At 32.0% G+C, this 10,418-nt stretch overlaps 1 protein-coding gene across 1 annotated transcript; it reads right to left on the bottom strand.

Moving 5' to 3' along the window:
- Nucleotides 1–536: 536 nt before the first annotated feature.
- LOC131646211 (MLP-like protein 423) lies at nt 537–1,354 on the bottom strand. The gene is made up of 2 exons (XM_058916324.1): nt 1,105–1,354; nt 537–1,007 (listed from the first exon to the last, which is right to left on the bottom strand). Exons 1-2 carry the CDS (start codon nt 1,289–1,291, stop codon nt 733–735), a joined length of 462 nt encoding a protein of 153 aa, XP_058772307.1. The 5' UTR covers nt 1,292–1,354; the 3' UTR covers nt 537–732.
- Between the last annotated feature and the right edge of the window lie 9,064 nt (nt 1,355–10,418).

The following is a 10,418-nucleotide window of genomic DNA, read 5'->3' as shown; positions in this document are numbered from 1 at the left end:
AAATAATGTCTTTATTAAAATATGCGATGTTTATCCAATTGTCTCCATTTTGATAAAATAATTAGCAACTACTTTAACAAAAAAGAATGTACCGCAAGAATTTGTGCCACTTATATAACAGATAAATTGGTCGGTTCCTAGTCTGACCAGTTATACCATGTAACTCAAATGATTTCTAAAAAATGTGTCAATAGGGATCTTCTAAAAAGTTACTATAATTTGCATGGGAAACACTCTTGAATCTTCCAATTAATTGCTTAACAATATAATGCAGCAGCTGCAGAACCATCAAATTTTGATACAGTGTTGAATTCAATGACCATTAAAAACTTCACCATGTTTGAGGTACTTTGGATCTATGTGGTTATTACTCAGTATGTACAAACATGCATGTACAAAAAACGTATAAAGAAAATGAAATAATGATCACATATGCTTCCATTCTCATACACATGCTCAATTATAAATAGACATTTAGATCAGAACACAAATAAAGATCACATTGTTCAAGTGTATTCCTACACACATACGAAGGATGATAACAAAGGACAGACTCGTTATTACTACTACTATACATACGATTCAACAATTTATTAAGCCAACAACAATGAAAGACTGACTCATTACTACACACATACGACATATTAGTTAGAAAATGGTTACATCATTCCACCACATTATTTTACTAAAATAACCTAGCTTCTTCTTCAATTCATGAAATGCATTCAATTTCTATGCAAGTTGTTGAATATAATCATCCACCTCAAGGAAATTCTTGACAGCAAAATCTTTGACAATAGTTGGATCTGGAATATCATTCTTAGTTTTGACATATTCAGCAGTCCATTTCAGCTCACATCCTTCCCCAATCGGTATAACAGCTATGTGTCCCAAGAATTTTGTGTAGTACTGCAGAAGATCTCCTTCAATTATAGAATAGGTCGCTGTCTTCTTTTCATCATCAGCAGCCTCAATCCTCTCTTTCGATGACTTCGCAAGTAGCGAGCCTACAATATAAACCACAAAAGATTACAACATAAATTTTAGGATTATGATTGTTGTTGTGAAAGAATGAATAAATTCAATCATGGTCCTAAGTTTTACCTTCAGCATAGTGGAAGTGGCGGACAGAACCAGGAGCTTTACCGTCACCTTCAAGGACATCAATGCTTTTGTAGTCATGTGGGAAGGCCTTAGGGAAAATAGTTGTAGAATCCCTTATGGTTTGCCAGTACTTGTCTGCATTTGACTTGAGTTCAATGTCAACCTCTAGCTTCCCACGAAGAGCCATGATTCAGCAAGCTTGACAAAAATATAAATTGAACTATGCTTTGATGAGAATGTGAGAAAATGATCACAGCATGCATATTAATTTATAGGAACTTCAAACAAATAACAACGCATTACACATGTGTTTTAGTACAAATGCCATAAATTCAGTAGCTGATATTTCAGCTACCACTTTTAGTAGCATCGTCTAACTTTGTAGGTGAAGTTAATTATAACAATAACCTTGAGACCCACTAATTTTCGAGTGATTCTTTCGTGACCACTCAAACTGAAACTGACATCAATTTAGTACGTTGATTAAATGAATTACGACAACGATGTCAGTGATACCAGTAAGGCTTCATTAATCACTGTTGCATAGTGATAGGGATAGTACTCATAATTGAGAAGGTGCAATCAATATATTGGGAAAAATGTACATATAACACTCTAAATATAAGAGTAGTAAAAGAGTATTTGCAGCAATAAATTTGTAAAAGTATTTTACTTTTTACCTAAATAACTACAATTAATCAAATACTTAAAGACAAAAAACCAAATTAGAGTTTTTTTAATTATTAGGAAATCAGGATGAGGTTGTTAGGATGGCTCGGTTGGTTACTTTCCAAATTAGTGTTTCTTTTACAACTTTTTAACTAAAAAAATTTCATCTTTCATATATATATATATATATATATATATATATATATATATATATATATATATATATATATATATATATATATATATATATATATCATGGTGTCATTTGACGTGTGGATTTCTTATTTAATAAGCATAATTTTAAATTAGCATAAAATTAATAATCAATTGTTAAAAAAGTACTAGTCACTTCTCATTTTTAATTTGTAGTTCACGGAAATATTATATGTGACATTGCGTTATTCATAAATTTTATTTTCTACACTAATTTTAAAAAAAACCTATAATTTAACTATCAACTATGGATTATTAAAAAACTAATATTTATCATGTATCAAGCAGTAAAACATATTATCATAAATTTGAATTTTATGAATTGAACATAGATATTGTAACATATAAATGAAATAACACATGTAAAAAGAAGAGAAGATATATGATGTACCTTGTTATGGTAGAAGACAGATAGATACTTTGCAAGAAGAAAGTCTCTGCCGAAGGAGAAGGGTTGTAGTGGGAGTATAGAAAAATATCACGTGAATTGAAATAGGGAATAGAAACCGTTAATAAGAATGAAAAATTAGAGGACAAAATTGTGATTGTATTTTTAATTAATTTCATTCTATTGGATACACCCCAATTTGGGGGAATGAAAAATTGACTGAAAGAGTGGTATTGGATGGAATGGGTTCCATCACACTCCATTCCATTCCATTCATTTTTTATAAAACCAAACAATGGAACATGACTCCACTCCACTCCATTTCATTCTATTCCTTCTCTTTCCATCAATCCAAACATACCCTAAATCTGAAAATATAATGCTTTATATAGTGTCTTAACACCTTTTAGAAATGATGCAAATCAATGAAACAATGCAATGTTTACGGGGCACACAAACAGATCCGTATGCAACAAAAAAGGCTGAAACATTGCCACTGTTTCAGTCGTAACGCGTTACGAAAACGCCGTAACCAGTTACGCTGAACCGTTGCAGCCTAAAAATTGAAAAATACGTTTTTGTAACGCGTTACGAAAATACCGTAACGGGTTACGCTGTACCGTTGCAGCTTAAAATTTGAAAAACATGTTTCTGTAATGCGTTACGAAAATACCGTAATGGGTTACGCTGTGAGAAAAAATACTTCTAGGGGCAAAATAAAGGTTGGCTGCGTGACCAAGTTTTAAAGCCGTAACGGGTTACGTTAGGAAGAAAAAGAGGTTCTTTTAATTTTAAAGCTTCCAGCAGGCCAAGTTTTTTAGGGGTAAGACCCAATGAACGCATGCAATAAAATATGAATTTTGAGCACTATATTATCAAGATAAAAATATGTTTATACCTATAGTGCTTAAGCTCCAAATGTCTTCAAATATTGCTTTAAAAAACTTGATGCTTTATCCATTTTTTTTGCTATGAGCCTTTGATAATCAATTTGTCTTTATCAAAACTAAATGAATGGAGAGGCTTAATTTCACAAAAAGATGGCATAGATCATAAACCTTCTGTTTTGAGTAGCTTTTATGATTGAAACATTTTTCCCTTTGTTTTTTTTTTTTTTTTGATAAAGTGGGTAATTTGTGCTATGTGTTAAGGGTTTAAGCACCCCTTGTATTAATTTTCTTTTGAATGAATTATTGTTTATTAAAAATAAAATGTTAATTGTCGAGGGTAATTCGAAACTGAATTTTTTCCTTAGTTATCTATTCAAAATTCACAATTATCTGAAGGAAGAAATTTTACAACAAACGATTTCATAAAAGTTCTCTCTCTTTGCAGCATGTCAAATGGTCACTACAATCCTCGTGAATTAAGGGCCAATTTATAAAAGTTTAAAATTTTATGATATTCTAGACCAAATATCATTTTCCATCCTTTATATCTATGATTCAATGTCCTGTTTGGTCCCATAAATTTTAAAAGGACCATTTTTGTTTCTGTTAATTGTTATATTTAGTAAACAATCACGAGTTCTAGTTCACTTGTAGGATCAAATTTGAAAAACTCTAAAGAACACTTTGTCATACCCTAATTTTTTACCCTAAGATCATACATCATTTGCATCTTAATCATTAATCAAGAGGTTCATCTTAAAACTCTATTTTCGATGTTGTGCTTACTTCATCTATGAGGGGAACCATCAAGCACCTATATTTGTTTAATTTGTTTTATACTAACAAAAATCCAAAAATATGCATTTTTGTTTCTTTTGTTTGTGTTTTACAGGTAAGAGATGGAGCAAGAACCAAAGCAGTTCAAAATAAGAAAATTTTTGAAAATTTTAGTGAGGAAATTGGTTTACCCATATGGGAAATCGATTTCAATAGACGAAAATTGAAAAAAGAGAGAAGCATCTTTTTGGCACCAATCACATTTCCTTAATTTATTCATTGTCATTACCAATATTCCACATCATTTCCATAATTAATTTCCTTTATTAACCTCATTTTAACCCCATTTTTACCAATTAAATTCAAATTAATCTACAAGATACAATTACCAATTTGCCATTACCCTCACTTCCAATTCTATAAATAGAGGCCTCTACCTCTTCATCTGACAAGCTTGGAAAGCCAAAAAAACTCTTGCAATTTGTCTTCCCATCCTCTCCCAAAACACTCAAATATCTTCTTCCATAAAAAAGTTAGTGAGATTCACATTGAATCTCACTAATCTTTGAGCTAAACCTCCATCCAAACACCCTTTCTTCATACATTTTTGGTAGATCAAAGTATTTGGTGGTTTGTTCTTGAAGTAGATTCAAAGTTTGTGAAAGAATTGGTAAACCTCTAAATCCATATCCATTCTTCAAGATGTGATCCTTTGTTGATTATGTGTGCTACATCTATGGTGTTATTTTGATGTTATTTGATGGTGAATTGATGGAAATTTCGTGCACATTGGTATCCAAGATCATAAGGTGTTTGTTGATATGTTTAACCAAGGTTTTGTGCTTCCTAATGCCGTTTTTTTGAAAAATACGCTTAGGAAATCGATTTCCTACAGAGGTAAATCGATTTCCAAACTCTACTTTGCGCCAGATTTGAAAAGCTGCACTCAGGAAATTGATTTCCTACAGAGGTAAATCGATTTCCTGTAGGCAGAATGTGTTTTTTTTCTTTTTAAACGTGTTTTTGGTTTTAACTCTTCTCCTACTCCATTCTTTTGATATTTTCTTTGAATTACAAATTTAGAGGTCTAATTCCTCTTCAAAGTCAATGGACTTAGGGCGTCGATGGGATGAGAATCCTAATGCGCAATATTAAGTGATTGAACTTGAAGATGGAAGGAACCTTTGAATGTAATTCCATCTTTTATTTATTTTTATTTTGGTCGATGAAAATCTTCGATATCATTAGAATTCTTTTGGATTCTTGATGAAGATGAGACCGCTACCTCTTTTCTTTTCGTACGGTATTGCTTTCTAAAAACGATTTACATATCGTTTCTCTCGCATGCATTAGCACAAAAATTGTTGACCGACCTCGTTGTAGGATAGGATAACTTCTATATAAGTTACTTGACGTTCTGCTTAACATAGCGCAACATTCGTTGTCCCGAATCGAAAAAAGGATCAAATATGGCAGAGATTGTATGCGCTTGGCTTAAGACTTATGGAAGTTTATTGTGTAATCGCTTTGATTTTATCAAGCTACTGATGAACTTTTATTGAATTTAAACCCGAGATCATCATTCACTCACCATCGATTTTTATTCCAAAATTGATGATATACTTGACAAGTTTCAAGATGGTCATCTTGTTACATTTCCAAAATCGATGATATACTTGACAAGTTTCAAGATGGTCATCTTGCTAACAATTAACAAAGTGACTTTAATTTCCGCACTTTATTATATTGTTCTTTATATTTCTCGCTTTATGCTTCATTTTATCATTCATCATGATTATATTTCCGCTATTTTCCCTTTGTCCATTTGGACGTGTGTTTATGTTTCCGCTATTTTCCCTTTGTTCAATTGGATGTATATTTATGTTTCCGCCATTTTCCTTTTTCCATTTGGACCTGAAACAACGGGACCGAAATCATCAAATAAAATCAATGAAGTCTCCATCGATTATTTATTTATCCCACGAAATGGGAAAGGAAAACATCGAGTAAAACCTATAAGGGAAAACAATCAAAGGTCTTACGACCCAGAGAAACATGTAAGGGTGTCGGTTACGCAAGGAGAAAGGGTTAGCACTCCTCACGTCCGTCGTACTCGATGGGATCCGCTCTTGTTAGTCTAAATTTATAGGTGTTATCTAAAAATCTAAAGTTAAATGCTAAATGAAACGCACGAAAAAAAGAAGAGAAAAGAAACACGGGGAAAAGAAAGAAAATATATACAAGATTGTGCTCATTCAAGCCCCGCGACCTAATGCCCACGTATTCCGATTAAGGAATCAGAGCAGCCGTAGTTCGGCTCAAAAGATTTTGTGTGTGTGATGTTAAACGTTGCATTCCACTATTGCTCGGCCTTTGGAGACTTACACAATTGTCGTAGAACGGAATTAACATGTGCTTAAAAAGAAGAGAAAAGAAAATCGAACAAAGTCTTTTGAAAGAAAAAGAAAATATAAAGGATGAATATATACAAACATAAGTAGCTAAAAAGGAAAATAAAAAAGTTCACCATTTAATCAATTAATTAAAAATTGATTAAATTAATTAACCAAAATTAAGGAAAATCAATTAGTAAACTAATCGATTTTATTTAATAAAGATCAACTAATTAAATCAATATCTAACTAATTGCTTAAAAGATTAAAATGTGTAAAATAAAATCAAATAGGAAAATAGAAACTAATTAAAAATATAATTGGAATGTGTAATTTTTTCGCAAAAAGACCACTTCCGAACAAGGAGCTTTATGTTCCAAACAGTGTCATTAATGTTCCAATCCTCCTCCCGGAAACACGGCCTGTTCCTTAAAAGCCATAAAGTCCAAGTTGTGGCTAGCCAAACAACATTTACCTTACTATCTTTAACCTTTTGTGTACAAAAGAACAAATATCAATCCATAAAATTCGACAAACACTCATCCTCCAATATATTCACTTTGCCTACACAAAGAGAATTTTCGCTCTAAATGTTCTTCACTACATAACAATCAAAAAAAGAATGGTTTCTATTCTCAACAATTATACATTAGCATTTTTAAGTTTTTATATTTTTTTATTATAACCTATTATCTCGGTTGAGCTGGCAACCGAGAAAAAAAGTATTCAAAGAACACGTCTTTGAATCTCAACAACAATATTTTAATACTTTTTAATTTTTTTAATCATTATTTATGACATATTACATTGGTTGAGCAGACAACAAAGGGAAAAAGTATTCAAGAGACACACCTTAGAATTCCACTAACTACAATTTACCACATTTTATTTTGTAAAATCATCAATCAAAGTGAAACATTAGCGATCAGGGTGAAACCATCACCAGCAAATCTGAACATGCAGAATGCCATATCTATCCATCTCTAGGATGTAATGCAAGAGTATGAAAAATGTTTCAAGATTAGTTCTTTAATGTAATATTTTCTTTTGCAATTGCTTGAGATTTTTTTAATACTAGTTAGGAAAACATGGATGCAACTTTATAATGTTAGTTGTTGTTGTTGTGGTAGGTAAAAACATTTAATGTTGTCGTTGTTGAGATTTAATATTTAACGACTCTATTGATTTTGTTAATTTTTGTTGTTCTTATTGAGATTTAATTTTTAACGATTCTATTGATTTAGTTGTTATTTTGTTGTTGAAATTCAATGTTTAACGATTCTATTTATTATTATTATTATTATTATTATTGTTGTTGTTGATGGTGATGATGATGAGGAAGATTCAAAATTTGTCAACTAATTCGATGTTTTTTAGATTGAAACGAAAAAAATAGGTTAAAACAAAAATTATGTAAACAAAATATTTAGCATCGGGTATTAATTTCAACTTAGAAGAGTTGCACGCTTTTCATTTTTGAAAATCCAAAAAATGTTGTTGGGGATGAAATCCATGAGCAGTTCCACTTTTCTCCAAAGAGGCATCAAGACTCTTGTTAGATAATATCTGATTGTATAGACACTTTGATCTTAAGTCCTCTTCTGCAAGCACATATAGATCCTCATGTATTGTCGTCATTATAACTTCAGATGTTGATCTTTATTACTGTTAGAAAGTATAGGATAAGTAGTTTTAGTATCGTCTCCTCAGGGATTGATGAGATATTATCGCCGTTCTACAGCTTAGTGTATTTTGAGTTAAGGCTCTGGATGTTTTTAGTATCATGAAAGATAAATAGCATTAAAAGAAATTAAAGACAATAAATTCGGGTTTAAAACGATTTGGTAAAACTGTGTCAAGATTAGTGTTCATTAGTTTGCTTCATATGTACTCTAAAGATTATATATATGAACCTATTCATGATTAATACAATCACGTATCCTCTCGATACTGTTTATCTCTAAAGCAATATCGTGATTATTATCATATTCACCGTCAGATGATCTCTCATGCCGACAATCAACATGATAATCTTAAAAGCTTGATACTTGTGAATATCAACTCACAAATCTATCTCTAGAGTTTGTTTATTGATAGATGAATATCTTTTAGGTCTAGCTTTGAAACATATCTCTCAATAATGATCCAAAACAACAAATGAAACATAAATAACAAGATTTTCACCATGTATTAATCATTAACCAAGTTCATACATAATAGATCAAAGAAAGTACATATTTACAAACTAACTACCTCTAATCTTGACACAAGATGGAACTTAGCCCTCCATATCCATGGAAGCTCCAACAACAAGCAACAAACCAAGATTTAATGACATCAAACTCAAGAAGATCAAAGAAAGATGTTTGGAAATCTTGATTTTCTCTTAAAAATGGTTTTTCTCTTCTTCTTTTGCCCTAACTTTTCTTTCCAAAATGTGTGTTATGATAAGAACTAAGCTAACCATCCTTAATCATCAATTTTATGTGGCTAGGAACAAAAGTTGAAAAAGTAGGTCCGCTGAGCGGAGCAGGTCCGCTGAGCGGAGCAGGTCCGCTGAGCGGAGCAGTAAAAATATCTGTTTTGTCTTCAAGGTCCGCTGAGCGGAGGTAAATTTTCTGCTCTTCACTGCCCACGTCCGCTTCAGCTCCGCTGAGCGGACTTGCTGATGAAAAAAATTGCTGCATCCCTGCCTGGGTCCGCTTGGACTCCGCTGAGCGGACCTCCTTGCTCAAATCTTCTTCTTTTTCCATTCCACCCTCATTGCAAGCTTGCTTTGATCATTCTTCTCATTCCATCTTGCCCAAAAGTTGTTAAAACCTAAAGAAAAACATTACAAGAGTTATTAAAATAACTTAATTTAGAAAATAAACACAAAGTTATTTATTTACATACTATTATATCAAAAAGTAATCAAATTTGGCACAAGAGTTTCAGAAATACCACAAAACTTATGTACAAACTATGCACAAATGAGATTCTAACAACTCTCCCCAACTTTGATCTTTGTTTGTCCTCGAACAAAGCTAGCTCAAAAACATACAACATCGAATCACATGAGGTTAGTAACATCAATTGAATGGTTCAAACTTGAGTTACATACCTACAAGATAAGTCTTTCTTGCTTGTACAAGATTCTAACATGACTATGAACCATTTTCTGAACACAAGCTTTCAACACAATTGCATTAAAGAGATAATGTTCATGTATGAATCACCTATGTTTCACTTCACAAAAATAATTGAAGGACAATTGCCATGATAGCAAAAAGGACAAATCACACTCACTAGTAATGATGCACATCCAAAACAATTCATATATTCATCTATACTATGCACACGAGACAATAGAAACAAAGATCACTGAGGACTTCATTTGGTTGTAACTTGGCCTGGGTTCCAAACAAGTGATATTATATGTACACGGCCATTGAAACAAAAAGGGTGAATGATCATGGAAAGCATTATTTATGTACAACACTACTAATATGTTACCCTTTTGTTTTTCACCATACAATGCATTCTTTCCTTTTCTTTAGACCATTAACACATTTTTTTTTCTTTTTTTTTTTTCATTGTTTTTCCCTTTTTTTTTTCAAAGAATGCATTGCACCACCATATTCTTTCTTTTCTTTATCTTTTAGAAACATCTCTCCCCAACTTTAAACATTTCTATCTATAAAGACATCAATGCTTTCCATTTAAGGTTCAAGTGCTATTGGGTTAAGTGTTTACCAAAGAAATTGTCAAGTGAATCACTTCTCTTTATCAGAATTCATTGTGTTTTTCTTTGAGTCACTTGACAAAACAAAAATTTTAGGCTCAAAATTGGTTACAAAAGATCACACACTCACGGGTAGCCTTGTTTAAGGTGGTTTTTCTCATACTACTCAAAAAATTTGCCTCGATCCCTTCTAAGCTCTAATGTCTCATACAAAGCAAGATTAAACATGAATCATTTGAGTTAACATCAATCACTAGAAC

Source organism: Vicia villosa, linkage group LG2 (genome assembly GCF_029867415.1).
Source record: "Vicia villosa cultivar HV-30 ecotype Madison, WI linkage group LG2, Vvil1.0, whole genome shotgun sequence".
NCBI classification, from domain to species: Eukaryota; Viridiplantae; Streptophyta; class Magnoliopsida; order Fabales; family Fabaceae; genus Vicia; species Vicia villosa.
Note: the sequence above shows the minus strand (reverse complement) of the source record. Positions and strands in the feature narration are given on the sequence as shown.

Coding starts and splice junctions, on each gene's coding strand:
- LOC131646211 (XM_058916324.1), bottom strand. CDS start 1,291: ATGGCTCTTCGTGGGAAGCTAGAGGTTGACATTGAACTCAAGTCAAAT. Junction 1,008..1,104: donor CCACTTCCACTATGCTGAAG/GTAAAACTTAGG, acceptor TTTATATTGTAG/GCTCGCTACTTGCGAAGTCA.